This window comes from Salmo salar, chromosome 10 (assembly GCF_965601325.2).
Source record: "Salmo salar chromosome 10, fSalSal1, whole genome shotgun sequence".
Classification (NCBI taxonomy): domain Eukaryota; kingdom Metazoa; phylum Chordata; class Actinopteri; order Salmoniformes; family Salmonidae; genus Salmo; species Salmo salar.
Genome location: NC_138300.1, coordinates 9,822,027 through 9,849,811, shown reverse-complemented (window position 1 = coordinate 9,849,811; position 27,785 = coordinate 9,822,027). Strand labels below are relative to the sequence as shown.

At 43.2% G+C, this 27,785-nt stretch overlaps 1 protein-coding gene across 2 annotated transcripts in view; it reads right to left on the bottom strand.

The window, feature by feature from the left end:
- The window catches only part of LOC106613481 (nuclear receptor subfamily 5 group A member 2), a 105,125-nt gene that overhangs the window by 41,289 nt on the left and 36,051 nt on the right, over positions 1-27,785 (bottom strand). For both annotated transcript variants that reach the window (XM_014215753.3, XM_014215755.3), the window contains 2 exons: positions 13,044-13,163; positions 7,486-7,633 (listed from right to left, as the gene is read on the bottom strand). In XM_014215753.3, coding sequence (XP_014071228.1) covers positions 7,486-7,633; positions 13,044-13,163 — 268 coding nt within the window. The remainder of the gene's footprint in view (positions 1-7,485; positions 7,634-13,043; positions 13,164-27,785) is intronic.

Sequence of the window (27,785 nt, the reverse complement as noted above, 5' to 3'; positions counted from 1 at the left end):
GTGATGAATCACGCATCACCATCGGGCAGTCCGACGGACGAATCTGGGTTTGGCAGATGCCAGGAGAAGGCTAACTGCCCGAATGCATAGTGCCAACTGTAAAGTTTGGTGGAGGAGGAATAATGGTCTGGGGCTGTGTTTCATGGTTTGGGCAAGGCCCCTTAGTTCCAGTGAAGGGAAAACTTAATGCTACAGCATACAATTACATTCTCGAGCGATTTTGTGCTTCCAACATTGTGGTAACAGTTTGTGGTAACAGAAACCTTTGCTGTTTCAGCATAACAATGCCCCCGTGCACAAAGCGTGGTCCATACAGAAATGGTTTGTCGAGTTAGGTGTGGAAGAACTTAACTGGCCTGCAAAGAGCCCTGACCTCAACTCCATCGAACACCTTTGGGATGAATTGGAACGCCGACTCCGAGCCAGGCCTATTCGCCCAACATCAGTGCCCGACCTCACTAATGTTCTTGTGGCTGAATGGAAGCAAGTCCCTGCAGTAATGTTCCAACATCTCGAGGAAAGCCTTCCCAGAAGAGTGGAGGCTGTTATAGCAGCAAAAGGGGGACCAACTCCATATTGATGCCCATTATTTTGGAATGAGATGTTCAACGAGCAGTGTACACATACTTTTGGTCATGTAGTGGATGTTGCCTTTATATTATTGTAAATGTGTATTGAAAGCGGCATGCTAGGAGAAAGTGATAACGCCCGAGAAGCTGGTGTTTGGAGGATATATTGGCACGGATGTCGTTAGGCCCGAGATGAAGTCGAGGCAAACCATACGTCGACATCGAGGACATTATCACTTTTATACAACAGGTTACCAACATGTTCAAACGATGATTTACATATTTTCATAAATACAATTATTTTGATGAATGTATTCATACTATTTCATGGACGCGACCCAGTCGTTCATTATAAATGTTCTATTGCCATACTGGCTGGCAACGTTCTCATCCCTTGCTAGCTAGCCAACTACAGCTAACTTACAATCACGTCAAACAGTGTGGCAGAATAACAACAAAGTAGCTGCATTTGCAATTGTTTAAGCTGTTTTCTAGTGACATTTATTTGGATACGTCCATAACAATGAGCTAATGAGGCGCGATTTCGCGTGGCATAGAACATGTGCTCTCTCATCAGGACACTGTTGTTCAGACGAGCTAGCCAACAACACAGCTAACACAATCACTTCAAAATGAAGCTGGAACGACTGTAAACTAGCTGCACTTTGTTTCGTTTTACTTGTTTTCTATTGATATTTCTTTGTATGTATCCATAAAGAATTATGCTGATTCATGATTTCGACTGGCTGAGAAAATCTGCCTGCCTGTCTGTCTCGTCCCGACTCGCGACAAGTTCATTACCACTATGTGACAGCTGGAGATCGAATTTCAATATTGAAACAATGTTGCAAATGTTGGAGAGACAGACGCAAGGTTTATACAAATCTCTGCATGCATGCACACGCACACACACACACGCACGCACACACACACACACTTTCTTGACACCCCACCACCCACCAAGACAAGTGACTCTTCCCAAGTCAAAAGTGATGGTCTATTCTCCTCTTTATCGACAGCCAGTTTTACAAAGAGTCCTGCGGTGAGCGACATTGACTGATCACGCTGGAGTCGGCACGCTGATAGAAAGCGCAGAGGTTGGAGCTATTGGGCTAGGCTCATGTCAGGCCAGGGGAAATGTACCTTTGATTTCCTTTAAAAGGCTTCATTTGTAAAGGGCTTAAGAGAGGGCTGCGTTTAGGAGAAAAGGCCTGTCCAGGATTGATGTCTGTATGTTCATTGGAGCTGCATTTGACCTTGTGTGGCAAGTTTGTGGAGCAGTGTGTGTGTGTGTGTGTGTGTGTGTGTGTGTGTGTGTGTGTGTGTGTGTGTGTGTGTGTGTGTGTGTGTGTGTGTGTGTGTGTGTGTGTGTGCGCGTGTGTGTGTGTCAAATCAAATCCAAATCTAATTTACTTGTCAGATACACAGTTTACAACAGGTATAAAAGGTGCAGCGAAATGCTTATGTGCTGGATCCCTCAACAATGCAGTACATGAATCAATAATAACGATGAAAGGAGTCAAGTCAAAAATAACAAGTAGTCGAATGAATAGAAGCGGTAGTGTGCATATGTGGGTGCGTGCGTGTGTGGTTAACCTGTTTTACACACACATGGCCTTGGACTGACTGGTGCTTTTACCTCACATCGATCTCTACCTTTCGGTGATCAGAATTCTACCAGGCATCTCTGAAATAGAGAGCCCCTGACAAAAAGCCTTTAAAAGATGTCTATACATTGAAATTCAATTCAATCTAAATCTGATTAAAGATGTTGTGTATGCTTGAATATACTTGGATTGAGTAACTAAATTAGCGTAAATTCCGGACTATAAACCGCAACTTTTTTCCCACGCTTTGAACATCGCGGCTTAAACAATGACGCAGCTAATATATGGATTTTTCCCGCTTTCAAATTTTTTTTCTCCAAAAAAACACATTCTGTGACGTGCTCAGTTTTTTGGGCGGCATGAAGCTTTCATTAGACCAATGAAATTGCCGAACGGGTTAAGGTCAAACAACTTTTTTGTTTACTGTTTAGATTAAATCGAGCGCTCTCAAACTTCCCATCATTCTGATTACGGTAGTTATTTTGTCACCCTCATCATGGCAAAGACACGGAGAAATGCATATGATGCAGCTTTCAAGTTGAAGGCGATTGATCTGGCTGTTGGAAAAGGAAATAGAGCTGCTGCACGGGAGCTTGGTCTTAATGAGTCGATGATAAGACGTTGGAAACAGCAGCGTGAGGAATTGACTCAGTGCAAAAAGACAACTTAAGCTTACTGCTAATTTTTTATTTTTTGTTACAAGTCGTGTTTCGTTAAAGCCTATTTATTTTTGTTACAAGCCGTGTTTCGTTAAAGCCTATTTATTTTTGTTACAAGCCGTGTTTCGTTAAAGCCTATTTATTTTTGTTACAAGCCGTGTTTCGTTAAAGCCTATTCATTTTTATTACAAGCTGTGTTTCGTTAAAGCCTGTGTAAAGTTCATTTGTTTCAATGTACCGGTAGGCACCTGCGGCTTATAGACATGTGCGGCTTATTTATGTTCAAATAAATCTAAACCACTAATCTAAACCACAAGGGAATAAAAGGTTAGAGTGACACCAAATACTGTATATTATAAACTGGCTGGTTCAAGCCCTGAATGCTGATTGGCTGAAAGCTGTGGTATATCAGACTGCATACCATGGGTATGACAAAACATTTATTTTCACAGTTCTAATTATGTTGGTAACCAGTTTATAATAGCAATAAGGCACATCGGCGGGTTTGTGGTATATGGCCAATATACCACAGCTAATGGCTGTATCCAGGCACTCCGCGTTGGAGTATACCACATCTCCTCGGGCCTTATTGCCTAATTAACTTGTTACTATGTAAGCAGTGCACATATGTCAAAACACAAATGCACCCATGCAGTTCTACCCATTTGATAGCTAGTCCAAATTTGCTGGTCAAAATGTAGCTGGTCAAAATTTGTGATGTGCAGCTGACAAAAAAAGTGTGCTCCACTTGATAGCTTATTGGTACAAGTGATGGTCACCTATCTATGTAAACACACACACACACACCCATAGTAGGAGGAACTTGGGATCCTGTACAGAACCCGTATTCACAAAACATCTCAGAGTAGGAATGCTGATCTAGGATCAGGTCCCTCTCTGTCCATGTAATCTTAATCATTATGATCTAAAAGGAAAAACTGATCCGACAGTAGATCAGCACTCTTACTCTGACATGCTTTAGGAATGCGGGCCCAGGTAGCATGTATAGGAGTAATAGAGAGAGAGTGTTTCACCTCATGTTGCCTTCTGCATTCACCCAGCACGGCACAGGAGTAGTTTCATGCCTCATTTCATTAACTCCCTATTAATTGGCTCCTCAGCTGGAGTTGATGAACTCTAGTACACACAGTATACAAACACACAGAGACACGCACACACTGTATAGTAAAACTTACACCTACAGACACGCGTGCATTCACATGTATATAAAAACACACACACACACTCCTCTCGACTGTGGGATGATATTAATCAGAGCACTTCTAATCTCCTGGCTTAATGTTGGTTTCCCGCTTTCTCTCCGTAGCGAACCGTCTAGCGTTCACAGGGGCCCAAGCAGCGCAGAGAACACGCACTGCCGGGGGCGATACACATCCCTCAGGTGAGCCTTTCATTATGGATGATGTTTCCGCCAAATTATTTAGACCATCAACCCCCCAGACCCCCCCATCACACCCTCCCAGCCTCCCCTCTCACCCGCCCCTCTGCCACAAACACCCAATAACACAAACATTAATCTCGCTAGCTCTGAGCACGGCAAGTCGGCCAGGAGGAAAGCATTTCATTAAGGGGCTTGTGTGAGGGTTGGGGAAGTTAAGCCCTTTTCCAGGTGGGACTGAAGCGTGGGGAGGAAAGGGGGAGAAGTGGAGAAGTGCAGAGGGGTTGGGGGGAGGGTCTGCGTTTATTCAAAGGCTTGCTGTTCACTTAGCGATTCCAGGTGGTCAACATAAGCCCCTTGTAAATTGGAGGCGAGAACATGCACCCGCACGCACGCACGCATGCGCGCACAAACAAACCCACACATAGACATGCACACACACTCACACACACCTATGTGCTGAGTTCAGATGTGGAAATGCAAGTGATATGATAATACTTGTTGACAAACAGCCGAGTACATTACAATTCCAGCAATCTTTCCTGGCAGTAACCATCAAACCTGGAAGTCTGTCTTTGATAGGAGAAACCAGTGTCCACAGTGGGGCTAGGCTGAGCATATTACCTTGACTTCAAATGACTTCATTAATGAATGATGTTAAACTACGGGAGTGAGGAGCCATAAGTTACGAACGGGAAACGGTGAGGAAAGTCCCATGGCTGACCAACAAACACACATACAGAGAATATGAGAATATTGAACCTTAGAGGTGTCTGGTGTGTTTGTCTGTGTTTGTCTCTGTGTGTGTGTGAGGGGGGCGTATTGTGTGTGTGTATGTGTCCGACCGCTCCTATCTCAGCTTCCAGTATTTAGGCTGCAATAGTTTATGTGTCGGGGGGCTAGGGTCAGTCTGTTATATCTAGAGTATTTCTCCTGTCTCATCCGGTGTCCTGTGTGAATTTAAGTATGCTCCCTCTAATTCTCACTCTCTCTCTCTTTTCTCTCTTTCTCGCTCTTTTCTCTCTCTCTTTCTCTCTCTCTTCTCTCGGAGGACCTGAGCCCTAGGACCATGCCTCAGGACTACCTGGCCTGATGACTCCTTGCTGTCCCCAGTCCACCTGGTCATGTTGCTGCTCCAGTTTCAACTGTTCTGCCTGCGGCTATGGAACCCTGACCTGTTCACTGGACATGCTACCTTGTCCCGGACCTGCTGTTGTGAACTCTATCTCTACCGCATTTGCTGTCTCTAACTCTGAATGATCGGCTATGAAAAGCCAATTGACATTTACTCCTGAGGTGCTGTCCTGTTGCACCCTCTACAATCACTGTGATTATTATTATCTGACCCTGCTGGTCATCTATGAACATTTGAACATCTTGGCCATGTTCTGTTATAATCTCCACCCTGCACAGCCAGAAGACAACTGGCCACCCCTCAGAGCCTGGTTCCTCTCTAGGTTTCTTCCTAGGTTCTGGCTTTTCTAGGGAGTTTTTCCTAGCCACCGTGCTTCTACATCTGCATTGCTTGGGGTTTTAGGCTGGGTTTCTGTACAGCACTTTGTGACATCGGCTGAAGTAAAAAGGGCTTTATAAAAGGGCTTTATAAATACATTTGATTGATTGATTGATTGAACCACTGCATCCGCAACCCGTGCGACAGACCAAATGGCCAATCGGTTCCAGATAGGGTAAGTGTGTCTGTGCATGCGTGCATCTATATGTGTGTGTTTCTATGCAGGGCTGGATTACCACATTTGGGGCTACCGGGCACCGATCACCTTTTGTAGGTTTAAATTATTTTTGGGGAAAACAGCTAACTTCCTGCATTTCAACATTTAAGGTTGAAAACATTTGCAGTTTTATAATGTTATTCGACTAGGCTGGTCACTCGAAACATACATACATTTCAGACGTTTTAAAAGGTCCTGTTGTCGTCGATATAATCCGTCCTTGGCACTCACCAATTTCTTTAATTTTTATTATGGTACAGCACTCAAACTTACAATGTCTAGAGCCAGAGCACACTGCTTAGACCACTGCATCAAGGCAGTTCACAATGCTTTAGCAAGCAGGGAGAGTAGTTAATGATACTAAATGGAAACAGCATTTTTTTGTATTACTATTTAGTTTTATGCTTTCCCCAAACCATAGCCCTAACTTTAACAGCTCGGAATTAATACCTGAACTTAACCTTTTGAGTTGTTTCTGTTTTAACCCTGTAACCATGCGGAATGAAACCTATAACCATGCTGAATTAATGAGTCAAAAATCGACGTTCATCCAATTACGTCAGATCCTGAAGTGAAACTATGAGATCAGGTTGATTCTACACATTTTGTCACGAGGCTAAGAGAAAATGTTGCTGTTTTAAAGCTAATTTCCTGATATTCAACACATTTTGCCATGGGTCAGAGAGAAAAATGTGCTGTTTTATAGCTAACATCACGCTATTGTTCACATTTTGCCATGAGGCTGAAAGAACATTTTGCAATTTTAAAACAAATGTTCTACTATTCCTCACATTTTGCCATAAGCCCAAGAGAGAATTTAGCAGTTTTAAAGCTAATTTCCTGCAATTCTACACATTGTAATTGGGTTGTGGGCCCCCTGGAGGTCGGGTGCCCTGGTGCACGTGCCCTGTGTGGCCATTACGGTAATCCTGCCCTGTTTCTATGTGGCATTCATGACCAGTGTGTTGTAGTCTCGTTATCAGATGGGGAGAGGGATTATTTCTTTCCTGGCTGATACTGACCTTGTGAAGCAGTGTGTAATGTGATTGGCAGAGTGCAGAGGGACAATTTTTGGTAACCCCTCACTCCTTCTCTCCCCTTACTCACTAATACCCATTTTCCCCCCATCTCTGGCCCCATCTCTCTCCCAAAGTCATCCATACCTCACCTCACCCCTTCTCGCACCCCATCCCTTATCCCAAGACTCCCCATCCCTCACAAACTACCCTTTCCCTCCTCTTCCTACCTCACCCATCCTCCCTCCCCCTCACCTATAACCCCCTCCCCAATGTCCCTCCTCTCCCCCTTCTCACTTCTAATCCATACCCCTACATATCCCTCCCCTCCCCCACCCAACCTCCCTTCTTCCCATCCCTGGGACTCACCCACACGGAACAACCCTCTCCCCCAGACACGTTCAGCCTCCACCCTCTCCTCCCTCAGCCACCTTCCCCTCTCTCACCCAGCCTCCCTTACCCGGCCTCCCCTTCCCTACCCAGCCTCCTCCCGCCTAGTACTCACCCAAGCTGAACAGCACCAGGAACTTGAGGCAGACAAACTCCCTCTGGTCCAGCTGCAGAGAGCGCAGCTTGCCCACCAGCTCCTGGGCGTGGCTCATCAGGTTGTTGAGAGTGGCTCCGGCTTGGGAGGCAATTACAACGTAATCCACCTGCGGGGGGGTGGGGGAGCACACACACACACACACAAGCTGTTAGACACTAGGCACTAGGCCTCATAGGACACACATATACGGTATCCGTATATATAATTTGATCACTCTTTTGTTGCCGAGAATTCTCCTTGATCTCATGCAATTCAATAGCATTCCCATAGAATATAACACACTCCTATACAGTGTGTGCTGAAGTTGAGGTGAGAGAAAGGTCTTGTCTGTGATGAAAGAGTACTTTGAAGTCTCGTAGAATGATTTAACTCTTTTTGTTTATAAAGCCCTCCTGCATAAACTTCTGCCGTACCTTTCTTCATTGTTAACTTATATTGTGTTTTGTATAATAACATGTATTTTAATGTGTGTATGGATGTGTAGTTTTATGTGTATATTGTATCTTGATGTGTATCGTTGTGCTAAACAGGGCTCATCTGGAAAAGAGACCTTGGTCTCAGCATTGTCAGTTTTAGAATGGATGGCCAGTAATAAACTAGTCCTTAACATCTCTAAAACTAAGAGCATTGTATTTGGTACAAATCATTCCCTAAGTTCTAGACCTCAGCTGAATCTGGTAATGAATGCCGTGGCTGTTGAGCAAGTTGAGGAGGTGTTAGATTAGATTGTAAACTGTCATGGTCAAAACATATAGATTCAATGGTTGTAAAGATTTGGAGAGGTCTGCCGTGATGAAGAGATGGTCTGCTTTTTTGACACCACACGACACAAAGCAAGACGGCAGGCTCTAGTTTTATCTTATCTTGATTATTGTCCAGTCATATGGTCAAGTGCTGCAAAGAAGGACCTAGTTAAGCTGCAGCTGGCCTGAAACAGAGCGGCACATTTTGCTCTTCATTGTAATCAGGGGGCTAATATCAATAATGTGTATGCCAGTCTCTCTTGGCTAAGAGTTGAGGAAAGACTTGTTTTTATAAGAAATTGTTTGCATTGTCAACTTACACACAGCACTAATACACACACTTACCCCACCAAACATGCCACCAGGGGTCTTTTCACAGTCCCCAGGTCCAGAACAAATTCAAAGAAATGTACAGTATTATACAGAGCCATGACTACATGGTACTCCCTTCTATCTCATATAGCGCAAGTGAACAGCAAACCTGGTTTCCAAAAACAAATAAAGCAACACTGCATGGGACAACGCCTCTCCCCCATGTGACATACTTGTTGTGTGTATGTACTGACATGTATGTGTAACTGAGCGATGCAAACACACACACACACACACACTACATGTTAATGTTTTTAAATGTATGTAAAGTGTAAAGCATTTTGTCTGTAATGTCTTTTTCGTCATGTGTCGTACCCCAGTAAGACTAGATGTCGTCATTGGCGTCGGCTAATTGGGATCCTAATCAAGTTAAATAAAATTGACTCCCTGTCAAAAATAAAGGTTAAATAAAAAATGGAAATACCTTGACCGGTTTTTGAAAGTAAAACCAATTGGCATTTTGTAGTTCACTGGCACCTTATATGATGCCTTTCTATACTACAGTATGCCTTCTACAGTATATGTGTATGAAATTTCACTTTGGTCAATCTGACAGTGTAAGATCCCATCTCAATACGGGTGCAGTTAGCTTGCCGTTCTTACGCAATAAGACAAACAATAAAATAAACAAGCAGGTAGACCCGTATAACTGTGTATCCATAGAAATTAGGAAGAATACAGTGTATGCCTTATAACAATTCAGGGCCCTATGTGTCTAACAACAACAGCTAGATTCATCCTCCCATCAGCATACAGTAGGCTGGCTATCAGGAGAGTTTTTCTCCCTCTCTTATGGAGGCTTATCGCTCTTACTGAACCTCTTTCTCTCTCTCTCTCTCTCTCTAGTATTGAGGTCTATCTCTCTTTTTTCTAACTTCTTTCTTACTTGCTCCCTCTTTCTCTGTCCTGATTCCTCTCTTCCTGAAGCCTTTCTCATTTTCTCCCTCTTTCTCACTCTCCCCGCACTGTAGCCCAGCACACTGTAGATTGCCAGCACAGCAGGGAGAGAGATACAGGGAGCGAGGGAGAGAGGAGTGAGAGAGGGAGAAAGAGAGGGAGGGAGAGAGAGGGCCGAAGGGCCGGGGCTGACTGCTGAATCATAATCACCCGCCGATAAACAGGGGGGGACACCCCCCTCTCTCCTCCCTCTCGCCTTCCCCCTCCTCTCCCCTCCTCTGCGTCTGGACGCGGGGTTTGGAGGGGGGGGGCCGAGAGGGGCGAGGGGTGAGAGCGTGTGGGCCCCCCTGGATGTCCCCCAGGACCCCCCCCCCCCCCCCCCCATGCTCTGGCCCCGGCACTGGCCCCATTGGCCCACCGCGAGCACTTTCAGGTGCACTTAATATCTGCAGCAGCAGCAAATTTGTCTGGGAGGCAAGTCCATAGCTGCCACTCACAGTAAGCAGGCCATATTAAATTTTTATATTTATTGACAATTCATTACCATAATTGACTGAGCCAGGGTTTCTCGGGGAAGGTAGACGGCTGCCTCCTAGGCTCGGGGAGGGGTTCCCGCGAGCTGCATTTGCAATTAAAACGGCCCAGATCGGAATTTATTTATTGTGTAAATAATGATGAGTAGAATTTTTTAAAGCATTGGGCTGGGAGGATTCCGAGATGTGCGCCAGCTTTTTTTCCCTGCTTCTCATCACCTCTCCATCTCTCCTTTTCTCTATATCTCTTTCTCCATCTCGCTCAGCGTCTCTCTCCCCTTCTTTCCCTCTGTCCTTTTTTGAGGTGGTGAAAATTAAGAGTCAGTGAAATGTCAACGCCCCCCCCCCCCCCCCAAAGTGTCAATTAATTTACATAAAATCAACTGTGCATGAAATAACTTCAATGAAGGATTGGGTTCTTGATGGCATTGGGTTATGGTTTCCTAGCCTTAAGTAAAAAAAAAAAAAAAAAAACAGTGACAATACACTTATCTATCATCTCTATGTCTGCATATTATAAAGATTCATAGGTCAACCTGTCATTAATACATCAAACAAAGGCAAACAAAATTAACATGGTTGCCAAATGACAAACGAGCATAAAAATGGGTAAAGACGGCTAATACGGTTGGGTGACTCATATAGCTCAGTAAGTTGGGCCATATAATAACAAAAATGTCTAAAGTTAAATTGCACAGAAAGTTGGATTAAAGTGTCTGCTAAATGACCACATTCTACTAATAACACTATGGCTCAAAGAAGACGAGTTAGTTTAAAAAGACGATGCCATTGAATAGTAGTGTAAACCTGCCGAATAAATTAGTTCAGAGAATATTTTTGTTTGCATTGCTAACATTTGCCTTTCATGTGCAAGTGCCATTGATATCAAGTAATATCAAAGACTTAATTCATACTCTACTGAACTGCCATACAGCCATAACCCTGTGTTTTCACATGACACCGGCAGTCACATCTTGTGTTTGAGCCAAAGACAGTTCAGGTCAGTACAAGACAGGCCAAAGAGCTGTATAAATTAGACGTGAATGTTGTGTGATTATATATTGTATCTGTTGCTACATCAGATTCCTCTGAAGGTCAGTGTACTGTGACTAAGGCTACCAGCTGACAGATAGGAGAGTGGAGGGCGGTGAGGGATCTGTATTCAAAGAGGGAAGAGGGGAGGAAGGGAGTGAGAAGAGGGGAGGAAGGGAGGGGGAATACGGAAGGGACAGTAGCATGTTCTGAAGCCCGTCCTCCCGGGGTGTCATGTGTCGCTCTCATTTCTCCTTTAATCCCCCATGGTGCACTTGGACCATTCCGACGACGGCTGGCAAAGCGGCCAAGACACAAATGCTCACGCAACGAGGTAACAGAGTGGAAGTGGTCAGCATGCCCAAACAGGTCACGGTGCCCTGGCCTGACCCAATTGCCCACCCAAAGATCCTCAAAATATTTATGCAGTAACGCCAACCCGTGATCAACCCAACCCCATGTCTGTTGCGTTATCTGAGAGATATCGTAAGAGGCTGTTGAGTTCTGCCATAGTAACCTTATCCATGTGTTTTTGGTGGAGGTGTTGCTGGTAGTGATGGTGGTTGTGGTGGTGGGCCCTGGCTTTAAAGCAGTACTGCTGTCACCTCTGGCTTCATGGAGAATAATAGGAGATAATGAACGGTTTGAGAGGCACTCCCCTCCTGTCTCCCACACCGACCCCCCAACACCAGCTGTTCATTAACCAAAATATGCAAACGAGACCTGGTCCTCACCTCCCCTGACTCTTCCCCCTCCTCCTCCTCCTCCTCCTCCTTCACTGGCTCAGCCCTGCTCACAGCCAGCCTTCGCTAATCAAACACAGAGCAGCAGAGACACTGCTGGGAGTACGAGCCACCGCTCGGCACTCTGCACTGGACGTGGGAGGAGGGGGGGGGGGGGGGGGGGGGCAGTGACTCAGGGCACTCTGTGTGTGTCTGTGCCTGTGTGTGGGTTGGTGTATGTGTGGGTATATGTGGTCTGGTAAAATAGCAGTGATATGAAAACTACCCCTCTCTTGCTCTTTCTCTCTTTCTGTTTCACTGTCTCTCTCTGTCTTTCTCCCTACATGAACTCACACACACAACAACTTCAACTTTCTGACTTTCAACTTCACTAATTATTGGAGTTCATCGGGAGAACCACTCTTTTGTCCCTCCTTTCACAACATCCTCTTTTCCAAATCACGTGAGTAAAGCTCATCTACAGTAAGTCTGTAACTATAAACAAAGGTAAAAACAACACTCCCTAACTCCACTCAGACCCTCCTCGCTTCGCCTCAATAGTAATGCCCCCATCTATTGTTGGAGAACATTTTGTTGAAGAGCGACGTTTTGGAAACACCGCCCCATCAATAATTAAGCGTGCTCGTCTTGCTGACAGGCGTGCCGGGCGTTCAGAGCCATATTCATAACGAGCAATTTCATTCCTCTTTCCCTCTCTCTTTATCTCCCTCTCTCTGTCTCTCACTCTCTCTCTCTCTCTGCCAGTGGAGAAAAAGACTGAGGAATCACAGGTCCACTCTGTGTTGAGGGCCTCGTCAGGAGCCTCAGGCATCGGCCCTTGCCGGCTCCTCAGGGGACCCGCAAAGGTAAATCATCATAGGCTTTTTTTTCTACCGCTATGACTCTACCGGCATGCTTAACCAAGCGCTTTATGTATTCGCTGTTTGGAGTCTTTGCTTGATGCAAAATAATAAAAATAAATAAATTGAAAATGCTTAATTGATTATTCTGGTCACATTAGCTGATACCTATAAGCGTAATCTATTTTTAATGGAGCGGTGACTGCACGGGGGCTGGCTTGGTCGATAGTGCTTTAAAGGGTGTTGATGTGCTCATGCTGAGTGGCTGATGAGGTCTATGGGGAGGGTGTGGAGAGAAGGGGAGGGGCGTGTGGGGCTGGAAGGGGTGGGTGGAATTGGGGGAGTCAGGTGACTTACCTGCTGGCCGGTGACCAATAGGATGGAGCCTTCCTTGGCGTGCATCACCTGACGGAAGATGTGGTCGAGGATGAGGAGCTCGCTCCAACAGTTCTGGAGGAGCTTCATTTGGTCATCCACCTGATTGTGACAAAAAAGGTAGAGAAAGAGAAGATGAGGTCAGTTGTTGATGCTAATGCTAATGTATGTGCATAGCTCATGCTATGCTAATGTGTCATGCTACGTATATTTCCCCTCTGAATAAAAAGAATACATAACGATGAATAAAAACCGCATCTTGACATATGGTTAAAGATTTACGATGCTGCATTATTCTCTAAGTGAAAAGTTTTGGGGTGAAGCTTTACCACTTTTATGGTTTGACAAGTAGACACATCTTGGGGTAGATTGACTCGTATTGATTACTATTCCACAGGTGGAGGAAGACAACTTCACACGATACTGTAGTTTCACATAGCCGCCCCCTACTCCAACTTCCCCGTCTGAACACAACCACACCACTACTTTCTCATGTGAACTTAGCAACACCACACTCTCTCAAAAAGCCCAGGAACGTCCCTGTTTGACAGCATTACTGGTTAGCTGTTTGCCCAGGACTACCAGTGGCTGAGGGATTTCTCCGTTCCCAGTGATTAAGTAGTAAGTTTCTACGCAACACTGCGGCCGTGACTCCCCTTCCGGTGACTGACGCACGCCAAAGGGGAGTCTGATACACTGCAACAACCATCCATTGTGAACTTCTGCAACTTCCCAGGGCTCACCACGTTAATCATTACACACTGTAGCCACACACATAGAAAGGCCACATTCAGAAGAGAAAGAATGAGGAAAAAGACAGGGAGAACCTCTCTCACCCCTCCTTTTTTCCCCGACAAACAGTGTCACCTTCGATACTATTTATCTGACTTGCGGAATGATGTGGCTTCGCGAAATTCTTCGGTATGTGTTGTTCTGGTGCAATGTGCTTTGCATGAGTCTGAGAAAATCCTTGGGTTGACAGTTACAATCTGTGATGCTGCACTCGAAAACGTCAATGAGGATTAGAGAAGAATGTGTAAATCGATGGTGTAAACTACCTCACTAACAGGTATGGTACAACTGACGAAGAAAGGAATGCTATTATCCATACTGGAACTTTTACTTAATTTTTAAATTTTTTATTAACCCTTCTTCGGAGGACAAATATCTTTTTGTTTTTCTACAGATTTTGTGCTACATATACACTACTGGTCAAAAGTTTTAGAACACCTACTCATTCAAGAGGTTTTCTTTATTTTTACTATTTTCTACATTGTAGAATAATAGTGAAGACATCAACACCATGAAATAACACATATGGAATCATGTAGTAACCAAAAAAGGGTTAAATAAATGAAAATATATTTTATATTTGAGATTATTCAAATAGCCACCCTTTGCCTCGATGACAGCTTTGCACACTCTTGGCATTCTCTCAACCAGCTTCATGAGGTAGTCACCTGGAATGCATTTCAATTAACAGGTGTGCCTTGTTCAAAGTTAATTTTGAAGAACTTTGAAAGTTTCTTCAAGTGCAGTCGCAAAAACCATCAAGCGCTATGATGCAACTGGCTCTCATGAGGACCACCACAGGAAAGGAAGACCTAGAGTTACCTCAGCTGCAGAGGATGAGTTCATTAGAGTTACCAGCCTCAGAAATTGCAGCCCAAATAAATGCTTCACAGAGTTCAAGTAACAGACACATCTCAGCATCAGCTGTTCAGAGGAGATTGTGTGAATCAGGCCTTCATGGTCAAATTGCTGCAAAGAAACCAATACTAAAGGACACCAATAATAAGAAGAGACTTGCTTGGACCAAGAAACACAAGCAATGGACATTAGACCGGTGGAAGTTTGTCCTCCAAATTGGAGATTTTTGAATCCAACTGCCATGTCTTTGTGAGACGCGATGTGGGTGAACAGATGATCTCCGCATGTGTATTTCCCACCGTAAAGCATGGAGGAGGAGGTGTGATGGTGTGGGGGTGCTTTGCTGGTGACACTGTCTGTGATTTATTTAGAATTCAGCGCACACTTAACCAGCATGCGTACCACAGCATTCTGCAGCGATACGCCATCCCATCTGGTTTGGGCTTAGTGGGACTATCATTTGTTTTTCAACAGGACAATGACCCAACACACCTCCAGGCTGTGTAAGGGCTATTTTACCAAGAAGGAGAGTGATGGAGTGCTGCATCAGATGACCTGGCCTCCACAATCCCCCAACCTCAACCAAATTGAGATGGTTTGGGATGAGTCGGACCACAGAGTGAAGGAAAAGCAACCAACAAGTGCTCAGCATATTTACATTTACATTTACGTCATTTAGCAGACGCTCTTATCCAGAGCGACTTACAAATTGGTGCATTCACCTTATGATATCCAGTGGAACAACCACTTTACAATAGTACATCTATATATTTTTTGGTGGGGAGGGTGGGGGGGGGGAGGGTTAGAAGGATTACTTTATCCTATCCCAGGTATTCCTTAAAGAGGTGGGGTTTCAGGTGTCTCCGGAAGGTGGTGTTTGACTCCGCTGTCCTGGCGTCGTGAGGGTGCTTGTTCCACCATTGGGGTGCCAGAGCAGCGAACAGTTTTGACTGGGCTGAGCGGGAACTGTGCTTCCGCAGAGGTAGGGAGGCGAGCAGGCCAGAGGTGGATGAACGCAGTGCCCTTCTTTGGGTGTAGGGACTGATCAGAGCCTGAAGGTACGGAGGTGCCGTTCCCCTCACAGCTCCGTAGGCAAGCACCATGGTCTTGTAGCAGGGCATATGTGGGAACTCCTTCAAGACTGTTGGAAAAGCATTCCAGGTGATGCTGGTTGAGAGAATGCCAAGAGTGTGCAAAGCTGTCTTCAAGGCAAAGGGTGGCTATTTGTTTAACACTTTTTGGTTAGTACATGATTCCCTATGTATTAGTTCATAGTTTTGTAGTCTTCACTATTATTCTACAATGTAGAAAATAGTAAACATTTTGACCCTTGAATGAGTAGGTGTTCTAAAACTTTTGACCGGTAGTGTATGTACATTTTCCAAAAACATTTTACATATGCATTTTACATACACATTTTACATACCTGGTACTTTTGCATATATAAACCAGTCGCATAACAATAATACATTACCAAACATAAGCTCTTTAATCCCAACCCTCAGCCACTCTCAGCCCATCCCACCTATCACCATAGATCACCCTCGTTTGGTTTCCATGTGCCATATATTTTTCAATTGTGCTGTGATGTTTTATATATAATTTTTAACCTTTCTAATCGTATAGTACAGATTGTGAGCTAAAGATGAAAACCTTTCCTACGAGCATTATTATATTATTTATTGTAACTTTGTAAGAGGCCATTTGTTTCAATCGAAGCGCTGTGATATCACTGAGCTAACAGATGTCTACTGTACGTGAAATGCTTTATTACTTTGAATGACAGTGAGGTAGTTCCAGCACAACTGTTGTTGGCGTTGATTGTTTTGACTACAGAGGGGTTGTTTATTCTCCACCTAGTCATAACAATGGCAGTATCACTGAGCGTTCGCTTGGTGGTGCTGGGTCATGGAACTTCATAGTCGAGACTCAAACCGAGTCTGTCTGTCTGTCTGTCTGTCTCAAACCCAGGAACGCTGACATGATTTGTCTCATTCCTCTTTTATCAAAATGAAATACAACAAAATACAACAAAGCCGCTGTGACCATTACCACGACTTCTGAAAGTTGGGTGAACTCCCTTTCTTTCCTCTTTTTTTCTCTCATCCCTCTTTTCTGTGGGGTGGTTGACCAGAGGCGACATGCGAGAGCAAAATTCAAATGCCATCATTAAAACCATCAGAAAGCGAGGGAGGGCGTGAGGGAGGCGATGGTGAACGAGTGTCCTCCTTACTGTACTTTAACCCCCCCCACACTCCCCCCGTCCCTGTCTTCATCTCAAAGCCTCAGCATTAGTAGTAAAATACCCTCTCAGAGAGAGAGTGAGATTGAACGAGAGAGAGATAGAGGGAGAGAGAGAGCCTAAGAGAGAGGTGGTGGAGAGGGATGGGCAGCTAGACCTCGCTCTTCAAAGCAGGCCTGTCAAGGGTCCTGGCGAGCGTCGGGGTCCTAATCAAAGGGAGCTGTCCTCACGCTGCCTGCCTGGCAGCATCACTCCCGACAGAGCTGGGTCATCAAAAGGGGACAAGGGGAGATGAGGGGAGATGAGGGGAACACAAGGCGGGAGCAGGAGACACCCGCACAGCAACCGAGACAGGACGAGCATAGTGAGGCGGGGAGAGGGATCGCCGACCCTTTAAGTGACAGTGACACTGGCTGTTTTCCTGACAAGATTTGCCTTTGCATTGTCACATGGTTGAACACGACAGGCCCTGGATTTCACAAATCCATCTGTCTGTCCACTGAGATACGTGGAGTGGTCTGACAAAAGGGATGGGATTGTCCTTCTGTCTCTGTCTTTTATGTATTCTGTTCACAGTATGATTGCTTGAGAACAGGAATATACTGTGAACGTGTTGTAAATAAAAAAAATATGCAGCCAAAGCCAAGCCAACAGAACAGAATGTGATCTTAGACAATGTGGTTTATTGAGTAAATGGTCTAATAAAGTTTCAATTGATGTTAGGCCTATAGTTCATTTGAACTATATGGGAGCAATAAAACTGTCTGGTTAATAATTATCATACCAAGTAGTCATGGAAACTGTAGATAACATGGACGATAGGCAGTCAGTTGCTAACCGCGATCAATGTACTACTTCATTAAAAAGATTCCAACCTTTTCTGATGACCAAACCCTTACAATTGAGACTTCTTGGAGTTATCTAGTAATTTTACATGTTAACTTTGGGTTTGGCACTGATAGTGGTTGAATAGCCCCCCTTAAGAAGAGTATTTTACCTCTGATAGGCCCAAACTATGTTCAAACACACATTTAAGGCTATTTTCAAGGTGTTCTTTCTCTATACTTTAATATCATCACTGCTTTTTTCTTATTTTCAAAAACGAGCGTCTCTCAGTGCTTGTAATGAAAAATACATATTCTCCCAGAAACCAATTTAACACCTTTATGACCATTCAGGCGAGGGCATCAATGTCCAGATCAATCGCTTTGCCCATAGCTTTTGTTCAAAACCACAAGCGCAGATTAATATTTTCTACTTCACACACACAGAGAGAGAGAGAGAGAGAGAGAGAGAGAGAGAGAGAGAGAGAGAGAGAGAGAGAGAGAGAGAGAGAGAGAGAGAGAGAGAGAGAGAGAGAGAGAGAGAGAGAGAGAGAGAGAGAGGAAGAATAAGAGGGGGAGTGAGATAGAGAGAGAGAGGACTTAAGGGTTTAGAGAAAATAAAATACAGTGATTAAGAAAATAACATTTCCCCCATTTTTCGGGAATGTAAATTAATTGGGAATGGTGTTTTTGGAGAACCCAACAGTAATATGTATTCATCGTCCCCTGCTAAGAAGAGGCCACTGATAATGTTGATAATGGTCTGGAGTCAAAACTGGCAAATGTGGCAAAGCGTGTTATTTTTTATTTTTTCCTTCTCCCCTTTTTTTGGGCTGTTTTTGGTCGAGTGCCACAAGCATTGTTAAGCGTGGTGGGTATCGCGGCCTAACGAGGGTACACAGCTGGATCTGATTTTAATAAGTAGCTCCATTTTTGATGTGGCCTAATGAACAGATTAATAGAATCTCCTTCAGTGCTCCTTAATGAACAGAGTGAATTGCATTATTTTTGCCCACAAACGCAGCGACTTCATATTCCAAAATTACATTTACATAAAGCAAGATGCGCATCTGATTTCGCTCTCTTTCTCACTACTTCTCTGTCTTTTTCCCCTCCTACTAGCTGGATGTGTATCAATGTTCTCTCTGAGAACTACAGGTGAGGTTTGAAGTTCACTTCAATGAGGGGACTCTCGAGCATGGCATCGTTTGAGTTCTCTTCTGTTGGCATCTGTTCGTCTGGTGGCGAACAGGCCTTGTGTATGGTACTATTCACTTGGGGATAGGAATTAATCACCTAGAGTAGGTTCCACTGTTCTCAGGCTGTTACTCAGCCTGCTTCACTTCAAAACACATTCTACCCTAGACATATAGTACTTAGGTGTAGGTGTTTAGTTTTGGGGTTTTGTTTGTAAAGCATTTTTCTTAACCATGGAGAAAGCCATGCCCAAATGTAATATAATCGATAGTGACTGTAAGGGAAAGGGGGATACCTAGTCAGATGTACAACTGAATGCATTCAACTGAAATGTGTCTTGATATTTACAAGAAAAATCTGTAAGTAATGTGACACCTCATATTGCACACTACCAATAACGCTTTAAAACAATATAAAAGAAACAACACAAAAAATAGTGGTATAATAATCATATAATTGTAATGTCCTTTCTAGTAATTATTTTTCTATGGTAATAATGGGAGGTCAAAATAGCTTAAGTGAGTGAGTAAATCCCTGGGATGTGCTAAGTATGTGACCTAGGGGGAGCCAGCCAGCTAGTTTCTCCCGAGAGACAGGGCCTATTTATCCTCTCCTATCTATGATCCTGTGGAAATATCCCGGTCTGTTTATCATGGCACAGCCTCTGTTTGGGCCTTGGACTCTCCCCTGCTGTGGCTAATGGTGATAAGCATGCTGGGAAAATCCTTGGGCTGTATGTGGGCCGGATGTATGAAGTGGGTGCGATGACACAGAAATGCTTTTCAGCTAGAAAGGGAATTTATATATACAATATATACAGTTTATATACAAAAGCATGTGGACAGCCCTTCAAATTAGTGGATTCGGCTATTTCAGCCACACCCGTTGTTGACAGGTGTATAAAATCGAGCACACAGCCATGCAATCTCCATAGCCAAACATTGGCAGTAGAATGGCCTTACTAAAGAGCTCAGTGACATTCAATGTGGCACCGTCATAGGATGCCACCTTTCCAACAAGTCAGTTCGTCAAATTTGTGCCCTGCTAGAGCTGCCCTGGTCAACTGTAAGTGCTGTTATTGTGAAGTGAAAATGTCTAGGAGCAACAACGGCAAAGTGGTAGGCCACACAGAATGGGACCGACGAGTGCTGAAGCACGCAGTGCCTAAAAATCGTCTGTCCTCGGTTGCAACACTCCCTACCGAGTTCCAAACTGACTCTGGAAGCAACGTCAGCACAATAACTGTTCGTAGAGAGCTTCATGAAATGGGTTTCCATGGCCGAGCAGCCGCACACAAGTCTACGATCACCATGCACAATGCCAAGCGTCGGCTGGAGTGGTGTAAACGCATTCTCTGGGGTGATGAATCACGCTTCACCAAGTTTGGTGGAAGAGGAATAATGGTCTGGGGCTGTTTTTCATGGTTTGGGCTAGGCCCCTTAGTTCCAGTGAAGGGAAATCTCAACAGTGAAGAGGCAACTCCGGGATGCTGGCATTCTAGGCAGAGTTCCTCTGTCCAGTGTCTGTGTTCTTTTGCCCATCTTAATTTTTTCTTTTTATTGGCCAGTCTGAGATATGGCTTTTTCTTTGCAACTCTGCCTAGAAGGCCAGCATCCCGGAGTCGCCTCTTCACTGTTGACGTTGAGACTGGTGTTTTGCGGGTACTATTTAATGAAGCTGCCAGTTGAGATCTTGTGAGGCGTCTGTTTCTCAAACTAGACACTCTAATGTACTTGTCCTCTTGCTCAGTTGTGCACCGGGGCCTCCCACTCCTCTTTCTATTCTGGTTCGAGCCAGTTTGCGCTGTTCTCTGAAGGGAGTAGTACTAGGCTTTGTACGAGATCTTCAGTTTCTTGGCAATTTCTCGCATGGAATAGCCTTCATTTGTCAGAACAAGAATAGACTGACGAGCTTTAGAAGAAAGATCTTTGTTTCTGGCCATTTTGAGCCTGTAATCGAACCCATAGATGCTGATACTCCAGATACTCAAATAGTCTAAAGAAGGCCAGTTTTAATGCTTCTTTAATCAGGACAACTGTTTTCAGCTGTGCTAACATAATTGCAAAAGGGTTTTCTAATGATCAATTAGCCTTTTAAAATGATAAACTTGGATTAGCTAACACAACGTGCCATTGGAACACAGGAGTGATGGTTGCTGATAATGGGCCTCTGTACGCCTATGTAGATATTCCATTAAAAATCAGTAGTTTCCAGCTGCAATAGTCATTTACAACATGAGTAATGTTTACACGGTATTTCTGATCAATTTGCTGTTATTTTAATAGACAAAAAAATTGCTTTTCTTTCAAAAACAAGGACATTTCTAAGTGACCTCAAACTTTTGAACGGTAGTGTATATGTTTTGATTTTCACATACACCAGATGGGTGGAGTGAAATGTGTTGTTTTACAGGGTCAGCCATACTGTAGTAGTACAACGCCCCTGGAGCAAATTAGGGTTAAAAGGACATTTACAAAAAAAATCTACTTCATATTCATCATCTCCAGCACCACCCCAACATCAATGTGAAAATGCAACATTTCTATGTTTTGTGGAAAAAAAGATTGAGGAAGATACTTTTTTCCAATGACATCATCGGTGTGCATCATGTGATTTTAACCAATTATGGGTAGGCATTGCCTACTTGCAATTTTCACATATGTTGAGGTTGGGACGGTGCTGGATCCGATGAAGTTGACATTTAAAAAAAAATAAAACATTTAAGTGCCTTGCTCAAGGGCACATCGACAAATGTTTAATCTTGTCGGCTCGGCTATTCAAACCAGCAACCTTTCAGTTACTGGCAAAATGCTCTTACTGATAGGCTACCTGCCACCCTTTATACAGTAGATGTGATTGTAATATTGCACAGAATGGAGGATTTATTCTGTTCCGTACAGTCAGTTTGTATCTGAAGCATTCTGTGAAGTTGATTCTCGGTCATTGGCAACTGCTTCCGATTCTCTGTCTGTCTGTCTGTCTGTCTGTCTGTCTGTCTGTCTGTCTGTCTGTCTGTCTGTCTGTCTGTCTGTCTGTCTGTCTGTCTGTCTGTCTGTCTGTCTGTCTGTCTGTCTGTCTGTCTGTCTGTCTGTCTGTCTGTCTGTCTGTCTGTCTGTCTGTCTGTCTGTCTGTCTGTCTGTCTGTCTGTCCATTCTAGTCTTGGTGCCAGACCGGTCAGTCTGCAGAAATGCAGTGTGGAATAGAGGGAGGCTTATGGTAGGTAGAACACACATGCTTGAACTTTTTCCTCCGTCTTGCACCTGTTTAGAAGTCACTTAGATCTACATTTCATATCAAGTAACTTGGCCAATGTACGCAGGCCTATCCCCTGACCACACAGAAACCCTATACAGATATTGTCTCTAAACAGCAATAGAAATACCAATGTCCAAAATAAGCCTACACAATGGGCCAGAGAAATGATAACTCATCCTCCCTCAAACTAGAGGTTTTAGCCTTCACACAATATCAACAGAGGAGCATTTTCTCTATACCTTGGAAAACCAAAGAACTTTCACATTGAAGTGGACTTTTTACAAGGCAAAGAGTTAAGTATAAATATATGCATAGATATATATAAATATAAATAAATATATGTACAGTTGAAGTCAGAAGTTTACATACACTTAGGTTGGAGTCATTAAAACTTGTTTTTCAACCACTCCACAAATTTCTTGTTAACAAACTATAGTTTTGGCAAGTCGGTAAGGACATCTACTTTGTGCATGACACAAGTAATTGTGCATGACACAATTCCAACAATTGTTTACAGACAGATTATTTCACTTATAATTCACCGTATCACAATTCCAGTGGGTCAGAAGTTTACATACACTAAATTGATTGTGCCTTTAAACAGCTTGGAATATTCCAGAAAATGATGTCATGGCTTTAGAAGCTTCTGGTAGGCTAATTGACAGAATTTAAGTCAATTGGAGGTGTACCTGTGGATAAATTTCAAGGCCTACCTTCAAACTCAGTGCCTCTTTGCTTGACATCATGGGAAAATCAAAATAAATCAGCCAAGACCTCAGAAAAACAGTCTGGTTCATCCTTTGGAGCAATTTCCAAACGCCTGAAAGTACCACGTTCATCTGTACAAACAATAGTACCCAAGTATAAACACCATGGGACCAAGCAGCCGTCATACCGCTCAGGAAAGAGACGCCTTCTGTCTCCTAGAGACTAACGTACTTTGTTGCGAAAAGTACAAATCAATCCCAGAACGTACAGTAAAGGACCTTGTGAAGATGCTGGAGGAAACAGGTACAAAAGTATCTATATCCACAGAAAAAAGAGTCCTATATCAACATCACTTGAAAGGCTGCTCAGCAAGGAAGAAGCCACTGCTTCAAAACCGCCATAAAAAAGCAGTTTGCAACTGCATATGGGGACAAAGATCGTACCTTTTTGTAGAATTGTCCTCTGGTCTGATGAAACAAAAATAGAACTGTTTGGCCATAATGACCATCGTTACGTTTGGAGGAAAAAAGGGGGAGGCTTGCAAGCCGAAGAACACCATCCCAACCGTGAAGCACGGAGGTGGCAGCATCAGGTTGTGGGGGAGCTTTGCTGTAGGAGGGACTGCTACACTTCACAAAATAGATGGCATCATAATGAAGGGAAATTATGTGGATATATTGAAGCAACATCACAAGACATCAGTCAGGAAGTTAAAGCTTGGTCACAAATGGGTCTTCCAAATGGACAATGACCCCAAGCATACTTCCAAAGGTGTGGAAAATGTCTTAACGACAACAAAGTCAAGGTATTGGAGTGGCCATCACAAAGCCCTGACCTCATCCTATAGAAAATGTGTGGGAAGAACTGAAAAAGTGTGTGCGAGCAAGGAGGCCTACAAACCTGATTCAGTTACAACAGCTCTGTCAGGAGGAATGGGCCAAAATTCACCCAACTTATTGTGCGAAGCTTGTGGAAGGCAATGCTACCAAATACTAATTGAGGGTATGTAAACTTCTGACCCACTGGGAATGTGATGAAAGAAATAAAAGCTGAAATAAATAATTCTCTCTACTATTATTCTGACATTTCACATTCTTAAAATAAAGTGGTGATCCTAACTGACCTAAGACAGGGAATTTTTACTAGGAATAAATGTCAGGAATTGTTCAAAAAAGGTGTATGTAAACTTCCGACTTCAACAGTATATATATATATATATATATATATATATATATATATATATATATATATATATATATATATATATATATATATATATATGGCTTATAAATTAATTAGATAACAGAATAAAGAAGCAGTGGCCGAGGCTTCTGATTGGTTACTTGGGGTAGAGCAGACCGTCTGCCTTTCTGAGAGGCCGGGGAGAGGGGAGGGAGCGTGTGTGTGTGTGTGTGTGTGTGTGTGTGTGTGTGTGTGTGTGTGTGTGTGTGTGTGTGTGTGTGTGTGTGTGTGTGTGTGTGTGTGTGTGTGTCTCACAGAGAGTCGTATTGTGATCGATACTGCTGAGGCACGGAGATTGATAAGTTCCCATAGTGACCGCATTAACAGACTCAGGAGGCTGTCCCCTGACCTATAGAACACACTTTGTTCGATTAGCCTCCCACGCAACCCCTTCCTCCCCTCCTGTCCCATGCCCAATGGCAAAGGAAAAGATTTAAAGTGGCGCAAACCCTGCTCTAATAAGGTCCTTCCTGTGCGCTCCTCACCTCATCACGCCTCAGCACTGTTACGGATCCACTGGAGAAATTAGAGATGCATCTCTGATGGAGGGATATCTGCCATTTTTAGCTATTGTTAGTAAAAAATGATATTGTTAGCCATGTTAGTCGACATTGTTTACGTACTATATATTTTGGGTTCTGATGGGGAACGACAGTTGAACTAAAGTTCATGAGACATTTATAAATTGTATTCTTCAAGAATCAATGGGTATATATTATGCATGTATAAGTCCAAAAGTGGGTGTAGCAACTGAGGATTCTCGCATTAAAGCGGGACAACAGAACTTTTGTCAGAAAGGGACACCTCCCCACACCAATAGGCACAAGCATAAAACTAAGGCCCACAACTCAGGATTTGTGTGGTTTAATGAATTAAGAAACCATAATAGTGTATGAATCATAACGCCAACATTCAAGCCCACATTTTGCGTAAACAATTAGAAACTAAACTTACATAGTGTGTCTTTAATGAGCTACAGTCAGATTCCACATATCCAAAACAGACACTGAATTAATTGGATACATGACGGACAGCAGTTGTCCACACTAGTTGTCCGTACTAGCTACATACAAACAGTTAAAAGAGCGAACTATGAGAACAGTTGGCCGACACAGAGAAGAGGTAAATACAAAGTCTCTTTGGTGTGTGTTGTTGGGAGTGTCTTGTTGTTTTCAAGGTCACTAAAGAAAGTAACAAACCCTTCCTCTCAGATTTCAGACAGGGATTTACAGACCAAATCAGGTATCCCAACTTAAGTATTCCTTTTCCCCCGATGAATAAGCATATGAAAGATATAAAAAAATCAATAAGGCAAGAGAGAAACTGACCAGAGAGACGCCAGTCAGGAATTTCAATAGACATATTTATATGGTGTACTTATTGTTGACTAGTTTGAGGTGCGCCATACTCCTTAAATTCTACCAGTGGGGTACATTGGAGTCAACTGGATAGCCCTAAAATAGATAAAAGGTAGCCCTTTATAATAACTCCATGTAACAAAGCATTTATAATGGATTAGTAAATAGTTTACTCATGGTTTATTAATCATTACTCCCACATTTGTAAATGTTAGTAACCTAGTTACTACCTTAAAAATATTAAATAATGATTCATAAGATCATTCATACAATGTTTAATATAGGTCTTTATAAACCATTTACTAATCATTAGTTAAGACTTTTTGCACGGCCTCATCTAAAGTGTGGGCTATTTATATATACTTTAACAATGTTTTGAGTGACCAGTGTAATTTCTCACAAAAAGATGGACATGCCATTGGTAGACATTCCTGCAGTACCTGATGCTGCTTAAGGTCTCAAAATGGTTGAGTGAAATAATGTTACTCTATGCTGAGTAAAATAACGTTCTTAGTCCAGAAAAGCTAACATAAGCGTTTCTTTGCAATCACTTTTCTACCAAAACCAAAGTGTGGATTGCAGCAGTCACTCCGTAGAGCAGTGTAATCTCGGTTAACCCAGAACTAAAATCTTGTGTAATTTGGTCAACTGCATGATTAAATTCTGGTTCCATACGTATTAGAATTTGGGAGTTCCGGTTTGCGAAATCTCCACCCTCGCAAAAGGCCATAGGCGCAAAGCATTGAAAGTTTAAGCACTGCCTTCGCCCAATCCTGGTAGTCCAAGAACCCAAGCACTTTCCCAGTGTTTCCCCAGATCAAGAATGCAAAAATTTGCGCATCTCCAGTCAGAACAGAACTTGCACAAACTTTTCCCCCTTGCACATTTTCCGGCTCGTGCCGACATTGCCTTCTTTGTTGTTTTCCTTACTAATAATAACTTTAGACATGAGTGCATTCCTATCAAAGTAAGTGCCTTATTACGTTATCATTATAGTTTCTGTATATCATGTTGTCGTTTTTACTGCAGTACACCGAACGTATGTATGGAGCATAATGTATTTTGTGTTTTATTCACGTTTTCAAGTACTGGTGACAAATAATGCATTCCGATTCTTGTATAGATTGTAATGGACACATATGATGTGTGTAAAATACTTTTTGGAAGGTTATACTGATCATGATGAGGATGTGTGGCACCATGTTTGTTGACCATGTCTGGTTGTCACGTAAATCGTACGCGTCAAAGTGCTAATGATTAGTAAATGGTTTATAAGGACCTATATTATGTAATGATTAATACATAATAAATACACAATTTACTAATACAATATAAATGCTTTATTTTGTGGAGTTATTATAAAACACTAGCAAATAAAATAATCTAGACATCTTTGATTGCTGGGAAATCATGTCAGGATATGATAACATAGAATCAAATGTACAGCATTGAGTAGAGATGCATTTTAGGGAAGGCAAACTTTTTGTAGCCTGATCTCAGATCTGGTGGCATGCCACAGCGGTATGCCACGGCTATACAACACAAACAGATCTGGAACCAGGCTAGGCAAACACAAGGCAAAAATCACACAAAAATGTGGTTATGAGAAAGAAACACAGTTGGTACAGCTGCTTCATTTCTGGATTTGAAATAGTCAGCTAAGTGCATGGCGTAAACCATCTATGAGTACCGTTGTTGATATGTTCACAATACGTAAAAAAAAAAAAAATGGCCTGAGTTTGCTGCATGGGATCTTGAGGGCTTAAAGCTAAGAAGCTATCAACTAATTATCAAAAACAGAGAGGCGTAATCAACTATTCAAATGAACATTAGGCTCCTGATATACATGAAGCCAGGGGAGCAGGAGCTCCCAAAAGTAACCCTCCCTGAGACGCACACACTTCCACACATACACCCTTCCACACACACACATATACACACACACACCCCTTAACCCCCGCCCCACAAACACACTCCGAATCCATCCCCGACACCCACCAACCAAACTCCCTCCAAACTGAAATACAGTGAGAAAATAATGACTTCCAAATGTGAAATGAGTTTGTGCTCTGTAAGACTAAGGCGCTGGGAAGTATTGATCTGTTCCACAGTGTTCAATCTAGCAGGCAATACTCTGCATTAAGCCTGGGCAGCCGATCCCTGAGTGATCTGTGGTGGGCTCATTTGATTTTCATTCCATGCCTTGTTTGACTTGATTCTGCGATTTATGGCTATAGGCTACTTTATG